The sequence below is a fragment of the Vigna unguiculata genome, chromosome 10 (genome assembly GCF_004118075.2).
Source record: "Vigna unguiculata cultivar IT97K-499-35 chromosome 10, ASM411807v1, whole genome shotgun sequence".
Taxonomy (NCBI): domain Eukaryota; kingdom Viridiplantae; phylum Streptophyta; class Magnoliopsida; order Fabales; family Fabaceae; genus Vigna; species Vigna unguiculata.
Genome location: NC_040288.1, coordinates 758,361 through 779,038, shown reverse-complemented (window position 1 = coordinate 779,038; position 20,678 = coordinate 758,361). Strand labels below are relative to the sequence as shown.

General features: G+C 26.9%; 1 protein-coding gene across 3 annotated transcripts; it reads left to right on the top strand.

Annotated features, from left to right (window-relative positions):
- The first annotated feature begins 9,480 nt into the window (after nucleotides 1-9,480).
- Nucleotides 9,481-15,260, top strand: LOC114166347 (protein PIN-LIKES 3-like). 3 transcript variants are annotated; one of them, XM_028051065.1, is made up of 11 exons: nucleotides 9,481-9,554; nucleotides 10,037-10,229; nucleotides 10,344-10,423; nucleotides 10,521-10,645; nucleotides 11,706-11,827; nucleotides 12,421-12,678; nucleotides 13,113-13,205; nucleotides 13,642-13,742; nucleotides 13,843-13,895; nucleotides 14,124-14,309; nucleotides 15,023-15,260. In XM_028051065.1, the coding sequence occupies exons 2-11, from the start codon at nucleotides 10,095-10,097 to the stop codon at nucleotides 15,145-15,147; spliced, it is 1,278 nt and encodes a 425-aa protein (XP_027906866.1). In that variant the 5' UTR covers nucleotides 9,481-9,554; nucleotides 10,037-10,094; the 3' UTR covers nucleotides 15,148-15,260. The 3 variants fall into 3 exon arrangements, with proteins under 3 accessions (XP_027906866.1, XP_027906864.1, XP_027906865.1); XM_028051063.1 differs by having other exon boundaries at nucleotides 13,103-13,205; nucleotides 13,646-13,742; XM_028051064.1 differs by having other exon boundaries at nucleotides 9,553-9,646; nucleotides 13,103-13,205; nucleotides 13,646-13,742.
- Nucleotides 15,261-20,678: the final 5,418 nt, after the last annotated feature.

Genomic DNA, 20,678 nt, shown 5'->3' with positions numbered 1-20,678 from the left:
TAACAAAAAATTTCATATTTAAAAAATTAGTATAACTATTCCATTATCTTTATTAAATTAAGAGAAATGCTATTTTATATTAATTTAATTTATTTATAAAAAATAATTTTGATCTGTGTTATCAAATAAGTGAGCAATAATGTCTTTAGACACTCAAACTCCAACCATGGTGTTCATATGAAAAAAAAAATACATAGTTACATAAATAAACAAATAAATGTAGAATTTTTTCAACCACAATATGAAATAGGATAAAAAAAGCTAGTTAATAGAATGTGGTAGTTAGTGGAAGGGAAGCACATAGCAACATCAACGGCTACCAACTCGTTGTCTCTTCACTTTCAACTCTTAATTCATTTTTGTCATTTTTCAATCTCAACACCCACCCACAAGATTACATAATATCCAAAGTTAGACATATAAATTAGAATTTTAATTATTTATCTTTTTTTTTTCTTTCAAAACTAATCTTATTATATTCTCGATAAAAATCACTGATGAAGTCAAGATTAAGTAAAAAGCATTGTAATATATAAAATATTTAATTAAAATAAGTATTTCTCTTCTTTTATATTTTGAATCCCAAGTTTTTATAATTGTTTGTTAGAGATTAATGTGAACCAAAAATTAGGCAAAATTAGATTATATAAATGAGGATAAATTTCACCTTACAAATAAAATTTACAAATAAGTTGAATTAAGTTTAAAATTTTCTTTTTACGAATATATGAGAGTTATTTGAAATATATTATAACAAGATTTATTGTTTATGGGGTCTATCGTGTCACTATGTTACTGTTGGATCACACATTAATGTTTAATTTCATATTCGATATGCATATGTCTCATTGTGAGGATGTCTTAAATATCTCACATGGACTAAAGATAAAATTAATTTATAGTATAAAGTGGGTGTAAACTTGACATTACAAATTAATTTTGTAAAGTTGAAGCAGATAAAATTTTATTTTTAATATATCTTCTTAGAAAGTATATGACTTTAGGTTAAGGTGAAATATTTTGAAATATACGTTTTGTACAATGGTATGATTTTCTATTAAGGTAGATTGAAACTGAGACTTGTTTGCATTGTTATAGATTTAAAACTTTGAATGTTTAGCTTGAAGTGTGTGTGTATGTGTTTCATATGAAGTTTGTATTACAAGTTATGGTGGAAGTCCTACCACTACAAGAAAATATCTTATTAACAACAAATTTTAGTGTCAAAAAAAAAATATTAGTTACTAGCAAAGGAATTATTTTATAAATTGGTCACTAAATATTAGCTATCAAGGCTTTGACTATCAAAAGAATTAAAATTAGTCTATAATTAATTAATAACCAATTTAGTGACCAATTATAATTTTTTATTCATAGTAGTGACTATTTTAGTAATCAGTGATTTTTTATTATTTTTTAAGGTATCTAAATTGGTCACTATGGTGACTAACAAATTTGGTCACTAAAATTAGTTATTATTTAAGAGTTTTTTTGTAGTGCACATTGATTAGTGATAAGGCTAATTTAGAATATATATATATATATATATATATATATATATATATATATATATATATATATATATATATATATAAGTGAGTGCAAATATCATTTTACAAATAGATTTTTGAAAGAACAACCAACCGAGCTTTGATTACCAACAAACGACACGACGAAAGCTTGATCCAGCGACGAGAACGACGATTGGAACGACGACGGGTATGGAGGAAGAAGGCTAGAATGGTGCACAGGGAGGCAACGAAGAAACAATCCATGCGAGGGAGAAGATGACCACGCGAGGAATAAGAAGACCTGTCCAAATTTGAAGCCCTAAATAAACCTTTCTGCCTCGGTTCAATTGGCAATCAAGACATATATCACCTTCTACCTCGGGTCCAACACACCCGAGGTCTATTAGCTCTCTGCCTCAAGTATATTCCAAACAGAGGCATAAAAGTGTTGCAATTTAATTAAAATATTTTTTTATTTTTTTTGAAATTCATTAATTTATATGCCTTGGGTGGTAGACAACCGAAGCCATAAGCCCTTTATGCCTCAGGTATTTGAAAACCGAGGCATAATCTACATGTTCAGTTTAAAAACATGAAAAGAGCAGAAGTTTTGAAATTATTTTTCAAGCTTTATGTCTCAGGTGGATATGAACTGCTGCATATAAACTTTTATGCAACGATTATTACAAGAGCTCAGCATAAAATTTCGGCAAAATTTCAAAAATGTCACCGTGTGTTGATATGTTGCGGTTACCCTGAAATCGAGGCATAATAGCCGAGGTAAAATGACAGAAATGCATTAATGCATCAATATATAATTTTTTATTTATTTATCTATCATCAGCATATAAAAATCTCATTTACAAAATATAAGATTGATTTAGTAGTAAAGTTAGAAGGAAGATGAGAAAGGTTGTGAATTTAATTCCCTCCACTAACACTAGGGATATATAAGGTTAATTACAAATACTTACAAAAATACAAACCAACATCTCTTTTTATTATTTTTTTTTCTTTCATAAATTAGTCATTGAGAATAAATACTACATATATTTTTTTATCCAATTAGTTATATTAAAAGGCGAGTTCTTGTGAATAAAAAACTCAAATCCATTCTCCATCAATAGTACGTTTTACTTTTGCTACATATGTACTTTATACTTATAAAATAAAAACAATTATAAGTTGAAAGAGACAAGTTCAAGTTGCCCTAATAAATTATTAAGAAAAAAAAAATTATACAAATAATCTTTAGATGCAATGAATGCAAATGAGTGATGAATCTATAAATAGCAAAGTGAGGAACAATTTTAGAATGTGAAGGAAAGTATTATTGAGAGTTCTAAAAGAAAGATGAAGAGAAGAAATCTATAGAAGAGAAGAACTCAAAATAAGTAAGATTTTATCTTCTTTTTTTTCATATTTATATGGTTCATAAAAATGCTTTTGAACTTGGTGTGAAATAGAAAATGAAGATTTAACAAAATCTTTAAAAAAATTAGAAAATAAACTATTATTAACATTGTAATTGATCGTTTTTAATTGAGTTTTCTTTTCTTTTAATCATGATGTATCCATCTCAAAAAAAAGTTAAATGTTAAAAACCTTATTAAAGAAAATTTAATTTAGAACACTCAACCAACATTTTATTAGTATATATCTTATTCTTTATACGGTCTTCACTTAGATAGTTTCACTTAGGTAATATACATTAACATTTAATAATTATCTTAGTGTTAATTGAATACACTTTTTATATATCTTACGTGGACAAATGTTAAAATTGATATTTTATTTATAGAAAATGTCACCGATCATTTTTAACGTTTGTGTTTTCTTTAACAGACGTTAACGGGTGACGTTATAAAAACTTTTTATGTTATTGTTTTCTTTTATTTTTCTATGATGAATTGGGTGGGTGACTATGAACTTTAGGAGTATAATAACAACCACCTTTTCTTTTTATTCTTTTTATTTTCAAAGAACTAATTTTGGACCTCTTTTAAAATTGAAGTAATGAACCCAACATAATTGAACCCCTTTGATATGATTTAAAGACAATATAATTTAATTGGGTCATGCTTCATCAATAATGAATAGACATTTTTGTGTGTATTAAAATACATTATACAAAAATTGTTTCATTGAGGAATGCAATAAGTATTCACGAATTTAATATGATTAACTTTTATAATCATATAATTTCTATATTATAATTTGATTAGTATTTTAGTTGGTGATTTACCAATATAAATGCTCACTTTTAAGTGATTAAAGGTCTTACGTAAATAACTATTTTGAATGTATAAACGGCATTGTGCTTTTTAATTTATAAAGTATTTGCTTTTTAATGTATAAAAGATATTTTAAATTTATAACTAGAATTTAAATCGTTGCATAACTAAAATTTAAATCGGTGTATAAAGTTGACTCTTTGAAACTTCGTTTAAGAAAAATATTCATATTTAATTTAGGCGATGAAATGATAGATGAAAATAAGTGATTAAATATATCAAATATATAAATAAAAAAATAAAGAAAATGGTAGTTTGAAGTTGTTGAAAGGATTTATTGTCGCTAACATGATTTTAATAACATTAAAGAGACAACTTTATATGTTTAAATGCGTATTTTATTACAGTGGAACAGTGTTACAAATAGAGATGACAAATAAATCTGTATCTGTGGGTATTGTCCGAACCCGTCCCCGTTTTGACGGAGAATCCCCGCATTGATTATGTATGAGTATGGGTATGGAGAATCCTTCACTTTTTTCAATTGGGTATGAGGATGGTTATGGGGATGTACATATCCCCGCCATAATACCCGTCCCCGCCATATCTTCATCATCATTTAAATTATTAAAATATTCACAATTAATTAAGTAACCATATATATATATATATATATTCAATTTTTTATTTCTTCTAGTTATTTGGTTTGTCATGAAACTTATTCACATCTCCAATATATTTTTCATCTTATCATAACATTTATGTAATTCTGTTAAAATGATGTATGTCAATTAAATTTTTTTATGTCTCATATTTGAATATATCTATTTTTTTTAATATTTTCTTTTCACATGAATATGTTTAGTACTCTCAATTTAAATGTTTCATAGCATAAACCTTTCATTTACTAGGTAATATAAAAAAAATTTTACTTATTTTTATTAATTTTTGTTTCATTTGAAGAACCTTTTTGTTTCGCTTAAACTATTATTTCTCAACCATTGAGTATATATGTTGATGTTTGAAAAGTGTTCTTAGATGTCTAAGGTATTTTCGTTTTCCTTTATGTGATTTCTTTGAATAGTTTCTCAAATTGTTTCTAAGACATACATTTGTTAATTTTTTAATATTTTTATTTGTTGTTTATTTTCATCATGTAGAATACTATTTCAATATATTTTATCCAATTATTTTTTATTTTCTAACTCATTATATCAATTATACTGTAATTTTTCACTATAATTGTATAAATAACTTTTATTTACTACAATATCAAAATTTGATGTAATTGTCATAAATATTTTTTTATCACCATCAAACATATATTGGAGTTCAAAAGATACAATATCCATGTTAAAATTTTATTATTATGTTTATTATTTATTTTTTGCGTCATTTTGATTAAGTGATGTAAAAAGAGATTCATTAGAATTTAAAAAATTGAAGTAAACAAACATTTAAAATATATTTTAATTTGAATATTGTTTTCCTTTAATTTTTTTTAAAATATTTTTAAATTTTATCAACTAGGTTTCATTAATGTTTGCACTTTGCAAATTTAATAAATGTTTTAGTTCTCATGAAATTTCATTTGGTATTTTAATCTAAAATATAAAAAATTATAATTTATTTCAAAGTATTTGATATCGAAGAAACAATCATCATCCTAATATTGAATATTTGATAATATTATGTTTCTTTTATCCTAATTTTTTATTATTTTATAAAAATTAATTAAAATTTATATTAAAGTATTAAGGAAATGGGTACGTGTATGGGTACAAGATTATACCCGTTACCCGGCGGGGATGGAGATGAGATAAAACTTTGATACTCGTTGGGTTTGGATATGGGGATGAATTTTTTTTTACGGGAATGGGTATGGGATAGCGAAACCCGTCCCCACCCCGCCCCGTTGCCATCCCTAGTTGCAAAGAAAGAATATGAAAAAAAAAAACTCACTTTAAGAAATGTTTTTCAAACATATTTTATTTATTTTGGAAATCTCGTTTCAGAACACAATTCATGTGAATTTCCAAAAAACTACGATGTATCGATACTTCAACTTGAGTCACGTATCCGTGTTTGACATGTATTCGTGTCCGATACTTTATTATACTTATCAATGAAGGGTGCACTACAAGAAACTTTGTGAATAATGACCAGTTTAGGTGTCAATTTAAAAATTAAAAATTATTGACAACTAAAATAGTTAAAAAAAATTATAATTGGTCTCTAAATTGATAATTAAAATAGTTTTTATTATGAATTAGTTCCTAAGATTTTGGCTACCAAAATAATTGGTCTCTAATTAGAAAACCGGTCTCTAACATATTTTTGGTTACTAAAATTAGTTTTTATTTAAGAGTTTTTTTATAATAGTACTTTTATGATGACAATAACTTATATTATATTTTTTATATTGACAACTTTAGTACATATAATTTTAATTTGGATTTACACAATAACAATCATATATTTATTATGTTTTTATACATTTTTCAATATTCATATATTACGTATCTATCATGTATCGTATCCTATTATTTTAAAAATAAACGTATCAACGTATCGTATACGTGTCGTATTAGATACACGTATCGTATCCGTGTATCATAGCCAAAAACTCATTTTAGAAAGCATTATATGGATTTTGAAAAGTTTATTTCATAAATCTTATTCCTCAAAACATATTTCAAAATACATTTCATATGTTCCGAAAATTAAAAAATTCTGTTCCAAAAATTATATTATGAAAATTTTAATCCGAATTTTTTTTTTTGAAAATTTTGCTAAAAATATATTTTTTCAAAAAAAAATCAGAATATTCCAAAAGTTACTTTTCTAGGATAAAATATCATTTTGAAATTTTGAGGGACCATCGAAGAAATCGTGGGGGTGTAGGAAGTAAAAGCCCGAAGCTTAACTCTCAAATGAGATCGGCCTCTTTAGTCCAATGTAAGTGTGCAACCACTTGTGCACGAAGAGGTCACGTGTATAGATGTTAATTACCTAATAATAGCACGTGCTTGCTTTCTTGAAAGAGGAAGATTAACATATTTATTAGGATTAATTACTCTTTAGTTTTCTTTATTATTAATTTAAAATTTGATATTTGATCAAAAAATTTGTTTTTGACACTGATAGAGTTTTATTTTATTGAAATAATAAAATTTGGTAAATCTCACTCCTTATAGAGAGAAATTCATGAAATTTTAAAAAATTCAGTAAATAATAAAAAACTGTTATTTTGTTGTGAAAAAAAAAAACGGTGTGATGGTGTAGGATAATCTCGTATTAAATAACCCTATAAACTTATAGTACTATAAAGTCTTGTATCTTTTATTAGTAAAATTATCAAATGAATTAGAAATTTCTAGATTTTTTTTTTATTTCTTGTAATTTTTTACACATTTAAAAATAATTTCTGACAAAAACAATGCCAATTTTTTATGACTAAAAATATATATCAAATAAGTTTGGCCTAATAAATGAAATGCTGTCTAAAAATATTTACTGTACATTATCATCAAATTATTATTATTATTATTATTAAATGGTCTGGCAAGGTGTTTTGAATAAAATCAAGTGGTTAGAAAAAAAAAGAGAGTTAATTTTGGAAGAAGTAAGATTCTTTTTTAATTTTTAAAATAAGTATATATAATTAATGAGTTTTAAAGACACTAGGAAATTTTTGGAACAATTTCTTTCAAGATGAATGTTTTAACAACATACCTATATTTTGACTTTTTTTCTAATATAATCTCTCCTATAATTATTACCCACGTTACTATTCCCTTTTCAATCATCATAATTTTTTTCTTGTTGTCATCATCACTATTAGTTTCACTATAATTATTATAATTAATTATCATCATTGTTGTTTAATTTATTATTATCATTTTATGACTACTACCACTTCTTTTATGACTGTGTTATTGTGGGTAGGTACAACTACCCTTACAACAAGAAAAATATATTTGAGTGGTGATAAAAGAGAAAAAAAACTATATTTATTTTTATTGATCTTTATCGACACAAAATTGATGATTAACCTTTGTTAAAAGAGCTAATTCAATGAATACCATTCAATGTTACTAAAAAGTTTGTGTGTTTGATAAAAGTTAAATTAGGAAAACTCAAAAAGAGAGAGCGAAAGTTAACTTTTTTTTTCTTGTATCATCAAGGACATGTTTGAATGTTGTTTTTTTAAGGTGAAAAAAAAATATATATAAAAAACTTATAGTTTATTCCCTTAACTCTCAGTGAATTTTGAAATTAATCCATTTCAAAACTTTGGACCAATTTAGTCATTCATCTTTCGAAATACGTGAATTTTGTTCTTTTAATCAAATTTTGTTAAGTTTATTTGACGTTTCAAGCACGTTTTATAATAGTATTTGACTTAACATTAAAGCAAAAATGTATCAAACAATATAAATAGTTTAAATACAATCCTGAAATGCGTATAAAACATAAAATAAACCTAATAAAGTTTTATTAAAATGACTAAATTCACGTATTTCGAAAGATGAAAGACTAAATTGATCTAAAGTTTTAAAATAGACTAATTTCAAAATTCACTGAAAATTAAGGGACAAAAACATATTTAATCGTAAAAAATTATAGTAGTTCTCTAATTTTTGTTAACTTACATGTAATTTAGTTATAATTTATGAAAAAACTCCTCCAAACATATTAATATTATAGTTAATTAAATATTATTATGGAATAAGTATAAAGTTTGAAGTAATGGAGCACTGATTCCCATATTTGGAATTCCATTAACAAGCAAAAAACTTTCACCTAAGCCTACTATGAGTTTTCCATTTTTATATTGTGTGCGATCCTACTCTACACTTTCTGTCATTTTCTAACATTCTTCCTTTTGCAATCTCATTAATCAACCAAATCAAAAAGTTAATTTCTATTTTACTTTTATCTCCATTTCACAATGAATGTATACAACATTACATGAAAAAATTAATTAATATCATTTTAAAGTTTAAATATTCTTTCAAAAGATTTCCAATGAAAGGGAGGGTGAAATTTTACCATTACATTATTCATTTAATTTTGAATTAATTAAGTCTTTAACCATCTCATAAATATGACAATTTAATATATATATATATATATATATATATATATATTAAATATTATGCCTTTTGATTTTTGTTGTTAACGACATAATAATTAGTTTTATCTTTTGATTTTCGATTCTTTAGTTAATTTAAATTTACTCTTTTCTTTCTCAATTTCCTTTAATTCATTAGTCAACTCCCTCTTCTCTTTTTTAAGAACGAATTGTCTACTGAATTAAAAAAGAATTGAAGAAAAAAAACCGAATTGATTAGCAAGTTGGAAATGAAAAAAAAATAAAATCTATATGGTATTGTCGACAAAATCAAACAACATAACACTCAATAAAAATATAAAATACTTAAGAACAAAAATTGTTAATAAATATTCAATTAAATATCTAAATTTATAAACACCTAAACATTTAATTAAACTTTCATTTTTATAAAATAAATATCATGTCAACAAAGACAAATTCTTGGTATATGAGATTTTTTTAGTTAAATTTCCGAATCTTGCATGAAGTGTTGAAGGTGACAAGACTTACAAAAAATGAGTTGAGTGCAATACTTGGTAATCAATACTAGTTTTGCCTTCTACTTTTGGGATAGTGCGCAATGTTCATACTTACACTATATAAGCACTTAATCTCCCACTAAAAGCCACAAAAAAGTCCCTTTAAAAACCCTCACCACCACATTCTAATGTGCCAAATTCTAAGTCCAAGGTAATGAAGATTTTTTCACTCCACATTGTTCTTTCTTGTTTTCTTATGCACATGTCATGCAATTGTTTCAGAAGATTTATTCGAAAGACACGGTATGAATGTGATATGAGTTAACAAAATATAAGAGATCGATATAGATTTTAACCAATACTTCAAGATAATGAATTTATTAGTCTTTTTTCTTATATGTGTTGTATAAATTTTCTTTCATTTTTATTTAATATGAAACTTAAACTCATTAGATTTCTTGTATTTTATAACTGATACACAAATCAATTATTCATCTTTTTTTTTTCAATATCAGACTTAAACTTACACTTAAATTTTCAATATTTTATAACTGATTTATAAATCAGTTAAGAAATTATAATATAAAACAATATACTGTATTTATACATGCATTGCATTAGAAAGAAGATGAAGCTATTATTTGCGATGAATGAATTTGATGTTAATTATTTGAAACTTGTTTCACATTTCAGGGTTACCACCACTTGATTTCTAATAGCTAAACAAGAAGAAAGAAAAAAAGACACAAAAATGGAGTTTTGGAAGCTTTTCTTTGTTGCATTAATGCCAGTTTTGAAAGTGTTGCTAATTACTGCATTGGGAACAATCCTTGCAATTAATCGCTTTGACATACTCGGAGAAACTGCCAGGAAAAATCTCAACACTGTAAGTTTAATCATTTTCTTTGTATTTTTTTTTTGTTTCCAATATTTTATATTCATTCAAAGCTGCAATTTTATTGATGAATAACTGATACTAATTTTCTTTTTCTTATAACAGATGGTATATTTTGTCTTTTCTCCAACCCTAGTTTATAGCAGCCTAGCTGAAACAATAACTCTAAGAAGTGTGGTTATGCTGTAAGTTTTTATTTCTTGTTTCTTCTGCATCTTCTTATCAAGCAATATAATTCTCCATAGATGAATTATCAAAGATGGTTTCAAAAAAATTTTATAGGTGGTTCATGCCAATCAACATTCTTCTCACATTTGTTATTGGATCAGTTCTTGGATTGTTAGTTGTTAAACTAACTAGAGTTCCTCATCATCTTCAAGGACTTGTTTTAGGGTGTTGTGCAGCAGGTAGGTATTTTTAACTCTCTATTGCACTATATTTTATTATATTATACTATATATATGGAGATCCCAGTTAGCGATAATACAAGTATACAATATATAATTGAGTGTAAATCTCACATTACAAATATATTTTATAGAGTTGAGTTAGACTTAAATTTCATCTCTTAATATGATATCTCTCAGCCAATAAAAGTCTATCCTGGTAAGATTTATTGTCTGTTAGACCTATTATGTCACTTATTATCTGGTCACTATCAGACCATCTATAGTATATATAGTCTCACGCTCAACATGTATATATTTTAATATGAAAAAAAGAAATGTGTTAAAGATTTGAGATATATTGAAATAAGACAAATAAACCTATAAAAGAGGATACAAATCTTATCTTACAAGTCAATTTTGTAGGATTGAATTAGACATAAAATCTACTTCACATTAACATCATATATGTATATGTATATGTATGTGTGAGAATGTATATACCTAAGAGTTCAAATTCTCTGCTGGATTTTTTGGTATCGTCCTCTATTGAACATTAAAAATACACTAATGTTGTTACTTTAGAAATCTTTTTGATATATTTTCAAACTTCACAATTAGTGTTCATTAGTGTATTTTGAAAGCACAACAGAGGAATACAAATTTTATAAAAAAGGATTTTTTGGTATAAAAAGACAAATAAACCTATAAAAAAGGATACAAATCTTATCTTACAAATCAATTTTGTAGAATTGAATTAGATATAAAGTCCACTTCACATTAATATAATATATGTATATGTATATGTATATGTATATGTATATGTATATGTATGTGTGAGATTGTATATACTTAGAAGTTCAAATTCTCTGCTAAATTTTTTGATATCGTCATCTGTTGGACATTCAAAATACACCGATGTTGATACTTTAGAAATCTTTTTGATATATTTTCAAACTTCTTAATTAGTGTTCATTAGTGTATTTTGAAAGCACGAGGAATAATACACATAAAATTCATAAAACAGTCCAAATTTTATATTTAGTCTAATGATTTTGGATTTGAATGTTTGATATTGCAGGAAATCTTGGAAATTTGCCAATAATTATAGTTCCTGCTGTGTGTAAACAAAGTGGCAATCCTTTTGGAGATGTGAATGTTTGCTACAAAAATGCATTAGCATATGCTTCTCTATCAATGGCGGTATGATATACTAACTTCAGACAAATTTTAAAATTTAGGAACCTGAAACAAATATTTTCTGCATTTTCCTTCTTGCATTAGTTTATCACAAAATTATTGACTTTTTCAACTTAAATTTCCAAATAAATGTGAAATCATAAAGGGCATGTTGTTTTTAATATAAAAACAAATGAAAAATGTAAGCATGTCATGAGATTTCATAGCTAAATTTAAATTTGTTTTTAGTTGATTGAATTTAAGTTTGACTCAATTTTTTTTCTTTCACTTTTAAGTTGATCCTTCTAGTTGTTTCAGAAAAAAACTTATTTTAGACCTTATATTTCTTAAAGAAAACAAATATAAACATGTGATTAGACATTTAGTATTAAGAATGTAAAATTAAAATATGTTGTCATACAAATAGTTTGTAATAATTAGTTACATAAGAGAAAATTTTAACAACATTTGAGGTAAAAAGGCTAAAACATTTTTCAAAAACTGAAAATATATATCAATTTTTAAAAAACTAAACTGATCTCAAATTTAAAGAAGTAATATCATGATTAAGCTTTATAACTATTTAAACTTTTTAAGTTTTTTTTTTTCTTTTTCAGTTAGGATCAATTTACATATGGTCTTATGCATACAACCTTGTTCGATTATATGCACCAAAAATTTGCAACGAAGCCAAAATTGCAGAAAATTCCATGGTGAATCCAATGTCCATAACAAAAACTGATCCTGAGAACCCTTCAACATGTTCCAGAGGATTACCATTTCTCAGTGTTGTTGGTGATAAATCACAATCTCAAGATCATGTCAAGAACTTTGAAATCCAGTGTACAAATTGTGATGATGGAAAAAAAGAGGAGGTATGTGTAGTACATTATATATAATTAAATTTATTTATAATTCTTAAACTTGGATACGAAATTTGTCTATATTTCAAATTTTGATACAAATTTTAGAAATTAATGGATATAATCTTTCAAATTTTGATACAAATTTTAGAAATTAATGGATATAATCTTTTTAAGACAATAATATTAATTTGTCTTTACATGTTAAGTGACATTTTAAGTTTAATATTTGAGTTTAAATATATTAAACGGTGTAATTAGTTTAAATGTTAACCTAAAAAGTTGTTTAATACATTGGATTTGAGAGACTATATCTATTCATATTTTAAATTTGAGGATTACACTGTATCAACATTTAAAATATAGACAAATTTTAATTTCGTATAATACGGTTTTAAATGTTTAACAATAGTTATATATGATTACAAATTTGAAGAGTTTTACAGGCAGAAAGAGGGGAAATGATCATGAAACAGCTGAAAACATTGGTCAAAAAAATCAACCTGAAGATACTATTCACACCCTCCACAATTGGGGCTGTAAGTAATGTGTTTTTAATTGTGTTTGATTATTTGATAATCTTTCTGTTATTTTCATTCAATTCATTGCATATATATAAAAGTAACATATATATTTAGAATGAGACTTACTATAATAAAGCTTACAAGTTTTAGGTAATTTTAGTGTTTTATAAGTAACATCAAGTTATACTTACTTTTTATGTAAACTTCTATTATATAAATTACCAAAATAAAACTCCAACCTTCTTGGTTAAAGAATAACACTGAAAATACTTAAGAAAATGTATATGTCTTAGTTTTTTCTATAAATATTTCAATAATTAACATAAAAATTCGTATAAAATATGAAAAAAAAAATCTAAGAGTGAAGTTAAAACTTGCTAGTTGAGAAATTAGGTAACAATATTGAAACCTTATTAGTTGTTATTTTTTATTTTCTGTTCTTTGCATGCAGATAGTTGGTTTAATAATTGGTGTAGTTCCTCAATTTCGAAAACTTTTAATTGGTGATAAAGCTCCTCTCCATGTGGTTGAGGACTCTATAGTGATGGTGGGGTAAGTGTTTCTTTCACCCATCTTTGGCTATAAACTGAAACTCAGAGTGAAGAGGAACAACCTTATATGAATCGATACTTTTGTTTTCTCTGTTTCCTAGGTATGCATGCATTCCAGTAATGACTTTGTTGGTCGGAGCAAATCTTATCAAAGGTAATTTTTTTTTTTTTTTATCTCAAAGAGTGAGTTGAATCTAGAACATGTGTTTGGAAATTTTCAAGGTGTAATAGTTGAATTTAGAAGTTGTGTGGGAAAATTGGGATTGTTTTCTGATTGAGTCGATCACTAAAATAGAATAATCTGATTTTCATTTTCTATTCATGTAAAACTCGGATTCATAATATGTGATGCAAAAAATTCGATGTTGTTGTTGTTGTTCAGGTTTGAATGGAGTTGGAAAGCAACTTCCACTGATTGTTGGAATCACTGTGATTAGATGCATTGTGTTGCCAGGAATTGGTGTAGGCATAGTTAAAGGTGTTGTTCGTTTAGGGTTCATCCACAATGATCCATTGTATCAATTTATTCTCCTGCTTCAGTTTGCACTTCCTCCTGCAGTATCACTCAGTAAGTTCTTTATCTAACCTAAGCTTCCCTGTATAACTGTGACAGATCTAAGATTTTAAGTCAGTAGAGATAATATGTTGAAGGAGACAGTTATATAAGATTAAGGAGTAAAATAATTTTTTTTATATATTTAATAATAATTTTAACAAAAACAGGTTGTTTATCCACGTTCGTCTATACGTAGATCCCTCACTAGTTTTAGAGTTTATTTTGTCACATGTTATTGAACTATTATTAAACTACTCTAAAATACTTAGTTTTACGCTTGATATGTAAATATCTTGACGTGAAGAGTGTGTATCGATGATCTCACATCAACTAAAAATAAGACTAATTTATAGAATTTAAATGAATGCAAATTGAATCTGGAGTCTCTGTTGGATTTTTCTGTATTGTTTATCTGTTGTGTCTTCAAAATATATTGATTGTCAATGATTTTAAAATTTTATAAAGACTTTTAAAGTATTAATATAGTGTATCTTTAATGCTCAGAGGACAACACCATAACATCCAATAGAATATATGGACTTGTGCAAACCATATCTTAAGTTAATTTGAAAATATTGAATTAAATTTCTTAAAAATTATTTTGATTAGTGTTATTTTTAACTGCACATTTAAGTTCAAATACATTCATGCAATCTTCAACTTAGAAAAATGTGAACAATTATTGGTTTAGACCTTAGTCTAAAATAATTTTATGAATGTGACAGGTACAATCACTCAATTATTTGGAGCTGGTGAGGGTGAATGCTCAGTAATCATGTTTGCAACTTATTCTTGTGCTGCAGTTTCAGTAACACTTTGGTGTACATTTTATATGTGGCTTGTACTATAGTTATTTTTTACTGTCACATAAGATCTGCTTTCAAGCTTCATAAATGGCCCCCATTATAAAAAAAAAAAAATCTCTTACTGATAAGTGTCCTGAGATTATTGCTTAAAAAATATTCAAAATTATATGAAAATGCATTAAAATATAGAAAAATGTATCTTTTCTATATATATATTTCGATCTCTCGGAAAATAGCTAAAATTTACACAAAACTGCAAGTAATATCTAAATCTATGCAAAGTTAACTAAATTAGAAGTTGTTTAAGGTAAATCGAGCATACTTGTTTAATTCATATAAGTATTTTTATTTTTATTTTCATTCCTAAAAAATTTCATGGAAAGGTTTTCTTCAAACACTCCCTTGAAGTTTAGGCTATAATATTAATTTGTATCAAATAACAAAATGGAAAATGAAAAAGAAATAGTGGCAAATATTACTAGGGTTTTTTTTTCTTGCACCCCCAATTTTTCTTCCTACAACCCCAAATGTTTTATAATTCCACTGCTACCCTTTTGGTTTTTTGGTTTGTAGTTACCGGCTTTTAGAAACTGGAGTTACCGGCTTTCAGAACCCGGTGTTATCGACTTTCAGAATCCGGTGTTACCAACTTTCGGAATTCGGTTTTATCGATTTTCAAGAAACGAACAGTGGTGAAACATGAATAAAAATTTTAGGGGTGTTAAATTTAATTTTTTTATATATAAATTAATTTTCTAGTTAAATAAAAAATTCTTCATTTTCTTTACTTAAACCATTTTCATAAAGTGATTCACGTATTCACTTTTCAATTTCTAATATTTCTAAATCATTGAATTCACGTAACAGAGGTATTCTAATTTCTATTTAAAAGTAAGGTTATCCAAGTAATTCATTATGTGTAGCAGAATTTGTAATGCAACCCCAGATATATCCATAAATTTTACTATTTCAGCAGAAAACACAACAACATTTAAATTTCATAATTTAAGGTTGTACTAATTTGGGTAAAAATATAATTAAGGTTAATGTTAATTTGATAAAAGAATTCCTAAAATCATAATTAGGGTTCCTAATAATTTGGGTAAAACTTAATTTGGAATAAACATCATAGGAGAATCATAAATTTAAGATACATAAATCATAAATTTATCAGCTTTCAAAATCCGGTGTTACCGGCTTTCAGAATCCGGTGTTACCGACTTTCAGAATTCGGTGTTACCAGCTTTCAAAATTCGGTGTTACCGGATTTCATTCTTAGGATGTGGGCTACAAAGATATTTAGTTTATAATTTTTTTTTAAATTTTTCTGAAGGATATAATGGTCTTCACAGTCAAACTTGAAGATGTAGGAAGAAAAATTGGGAGTGTAGGAAGAAAAATCCATATTACTATTGGGCCAATCTAGCACTATATAGCCCTGTCCTTTTTGGGCAATTGCTTTTTGCATTATATATTATATGTTTTCTTCTTGCACGTCTACAATTATCCTCCATAATTATTGGAAAAGTCTAAGATGTTCATATTTTTAGATTGCACTATTCGAAATTATATTTTAGATTACATAATTTAAAATATATTTTCAGATTAAAAATAGATTTTTTAGCATAATTTAAAAATGTATTTAAGTCGTATAATATTACTTTATATGATAAAGAATAAAACAATAAATAAAAATTTAAAAATAAATTATATATCTTAAAAATGAATTGATTTGATGATATTAAGGATTTCATTTTCCGAAATGTAATATACTGAAAAAAATATATAAAGGAAAATAATGTATAATTAATGGTTGTTAGAAGAAAAAAAATCTCTTAAAAATACAAGCAAATTTGATAGATATTGAACGAGTTAAAATATTAAAAAAGAATAAAAAAGTTGTATAGATTATGATAAAAGAAAAAGTATTTTAGAAATATAGTCAATTTGATAGATATCAAATGAATTGAACCATTGAAAAAAGAAACTAAACTCTAAATGTTTATGCGATTAAACACTTTAAAATAGAAAGTTAAATATTATTATGTAAAAAAATAAATAATAAATAAAATATTAAAGTTGAGTAAAAATAGTAAAATTTGTGTCCTAGACATTATTTTATTTAATAGAATTGAGGTTTGTGTTTCTTAAAATACAATTCTATCATTTGAACAAAATTACTCAAATAAAAAATATGTAATTAAAGTTGTGATAAGGACAAAAGTACATTAAGCTTGTGAATGAATTTTGTGAATATTTGACAAGTCAAACCATTGAGATAGAGAATAAAATATTGTGTAGGAAAAGAAAGAAGGGTTTTGCCAAATGAAGCAAACCAATGTCCAACCAGTGTAATGAATATAAGTTTCTTAAATTATCTAATAAATTATTATTTTAATCATTTAAACAAAAATATGAATGACAATAAGACAAATATGTATATATTTATCTTCGTACTCACACTCTATTTAAAAAATTAGATATTATTCATACCTGTACTTATATATGGTCAATGTATAGATTCTCCTTCATAATCAAGATGAATTTAAACAATGTGTATGAGGACAAATTTATTTATCATTCGTAACCTAGTTTGGCTTATATTGGGCCTAATCTGACCTAACTTTTCATGACTTGAGCCTAATTCTGCTCGACCTTGTATGAGTCAGGTCTAATTCAATCCAATATAATCTTTCTTTACCTGGATTGACATGACCTAACCTTTCACAACTTAAGCAAACCTAAATTCACATGTATTTGGATTTTCAAAATTTAGAAAAGTTCTTTAACAAGGGCAAATCCATAAATTCAAGAAAGGTAGGTCGAAAGGAAATAAAATTAAATCAAACTAAATATATACATGACACATCTTGTTTAAGTCATGCACATCGTCCTTTCATGTCATAAAATTTATCAATGATAGAATATGTATCACACTTCTCAGCAATCCTTCTCTCAGTGTAGGTAATCAAACAATCAACTAGAAATTCATCTTTCATCTTGTTTCTGAGTCTATTTTTCACAATATTCATAGCTAAAAGATATCTCTTAGTTGTAGCAGTTGAAACAGGTAGAGTTAATACTAATTGAATTAAACGATCAATCAAGGGATACGTCAGATATTTTCCTGTTTTCACCATTCCTTGACATAGTCAAAAATTGTTAATAGATTTCTCATTTTAGAATGAAATGGAATATCAAGTTCATAATGTTGAGCTTGTATTCTTAGGTACAACTTTATGTAAAATCATTAGGATCAAACTTTATTGCCAATTCATAAATTTTCTCCGCATTGAATGATTTGTAAAGTCCTCTTGGATCTAGAGTTGTACTCAAAGAAGTAACTCCACCATATTATCAAAAAATCTACTATTAAGCTTCAATAACTAGGTATCAAGTGTAGCAATGAACAAATTAATACGATAATAATGTTCAACTGTAATGTTATCACATCTTTCCGAGCTCGACCTTTTATAGGAATATACAAGGTAGTCATCTCAGAACATTAATTTCATGCTTCTCACAAAATGATATGACTTCCTTGAAAAAAATTTCCTAACTTGATTCTCTCATTCTTTGAATCAAAGTTTTTGTTATGGAAACCAAGGATATTGCATTCAATATACCTTGATTCTTACATTGCAAAGCATGATAAAGCTCATGGGTAATTGCCAAGATATCTCTCATTAGATGAAGCAAAAAAAAAAAAGAAAACGAATTCAAAAGATGTGAGAATATCATAGGCACTATTAGCATCACCATGGAGGGAACAAATTACCTTCTTATATAACTTTTGAAGAACTTCACAAGTAGTCTTATACATGCATAACAAGCTATGACCTGAATTCAAATGAGATCTCCATCGAGTATCTATAACTCTTTGTCAAGTGCCTATTTGATTGAGTCCACTACTAGTTTCAATATCATCACTAGCAATCGAATTTGAAATGATTGTTGCTTGAGTAGTTTATAATGGATCATGTCTCTTAGGAGAAACTGTCACAACATTTACAATCAATGTTGAATTTGAGAAAAAATGATGAACATCACCCACTTCTGTAGCAGCTACAACAAGTGCTAGTTGTAAACAATGAGCAAGACAACACCTTGTTAGGAATCCAAGTGTGAGTCTAAGTCCCACATTGACCAGAAATGAGAAAGTAGAGCACCATATAAGGATCAAGGCCCATAAACCCATTGCCTTAAGGTTTTGGGTTGAGAGTGGTGTCAATATCTTATGTGGTTGGGCTCAGGTCTCATTGGTGTTGTGTCTCCCCAGTGATACCCCCTCCTTAAAATCCTAACAAGTGGTATCAAAGCCGATGGTTAAAATCGGTTCAGACGAGTGCAGTAAGGTCCCTGTATCGAAAGTCTTCCTGGCAAAGGGTTGCAGGTAAGCGTGTCCCGTTAAGATGAACGGCGGTACGAGAAAGGGTACTCGTGATTGTGAATGCTTCCGCTGGAGGGGGAGTGTACCAATGTGGTTGAAGGGACTCACCCTTGAGGGGGAGATTGTTAGGAATCCAAGTGTGAGTCTAAGTCCCACATTGACCAGAAATGAGAAAGTAGAGCACCATATAAGGATCAAGGCCCATAAATCCATTGCCTTAAGGTTTTGGGTTGAGAGTGGTGTCAGTATCTTATGTGGTTGGGCTTAGGTCTCATTGGTGTTGTGTCTCCCCAGTGATACCCCCTCCTTAAAATCCTAACACACCTATAATATGCATTGTGACAATTTTAAAGAACAAAGCTTGTAAACCATTCCATTCACCATGCATGCTGCTAGCCCCATTGTACCCTTGACCACAAAGATTTTGAATATCAAGGCAATGATGAAAAAAAAAGACAGCTGGAATTTCTCTTTTCAATGTTAAAGAAGTAGTGTCATTAACATGGATGAGATAAAAAAATCTCTCCAACATGCCCACCTCTATCCACAAATCTCCAAACAATAGACATTTGTTCTTTTTTTATTCATTCCTAGCTTCATCAATAATAAAACAAAATTTAGAATCATTGATCTCTTCACCTATTGCAACATGTACCCTTCTACCAAAACTATATAATATTTCTTTTCGAATATTTGCTGAGATATATTGAGAATTTTCAAGAACAACATTAGGATTGTGAGAAGCTAAAAGCTTTATAAGTTCAATAAAATTTCCTCTATTTAACGAGTGAAAACTTTTATCATTACCTCTAAAAGCACATGCTTGAAATGTGAACCATTAAACCGTATCAATGGAGGCCTTTAGGTGTAAGCAATTGTTTGCAATCATTTAAGCACTCTGGCTCATACCATCTCAATATGTTAAGATTGAGCCATTAAATCATGACAAAATTTTAAAATTTTATGAAGTGAATTAGGGTCAACCCCTTCATGACATAAAAATGCACAATTCTTTCCATCATTGATTTTTTCTTTCTCCAATTTCTAAATTTCACCACAGCAAAATAATTTCTTCCATCATATTGATCATCATGATTATTATTGAACAAGTAGCAATGTAAACAAAATGCAACATCCTTGTGGGGTGAATATTTTAACCAACTAAGAAACTTTTTAAACCATGAA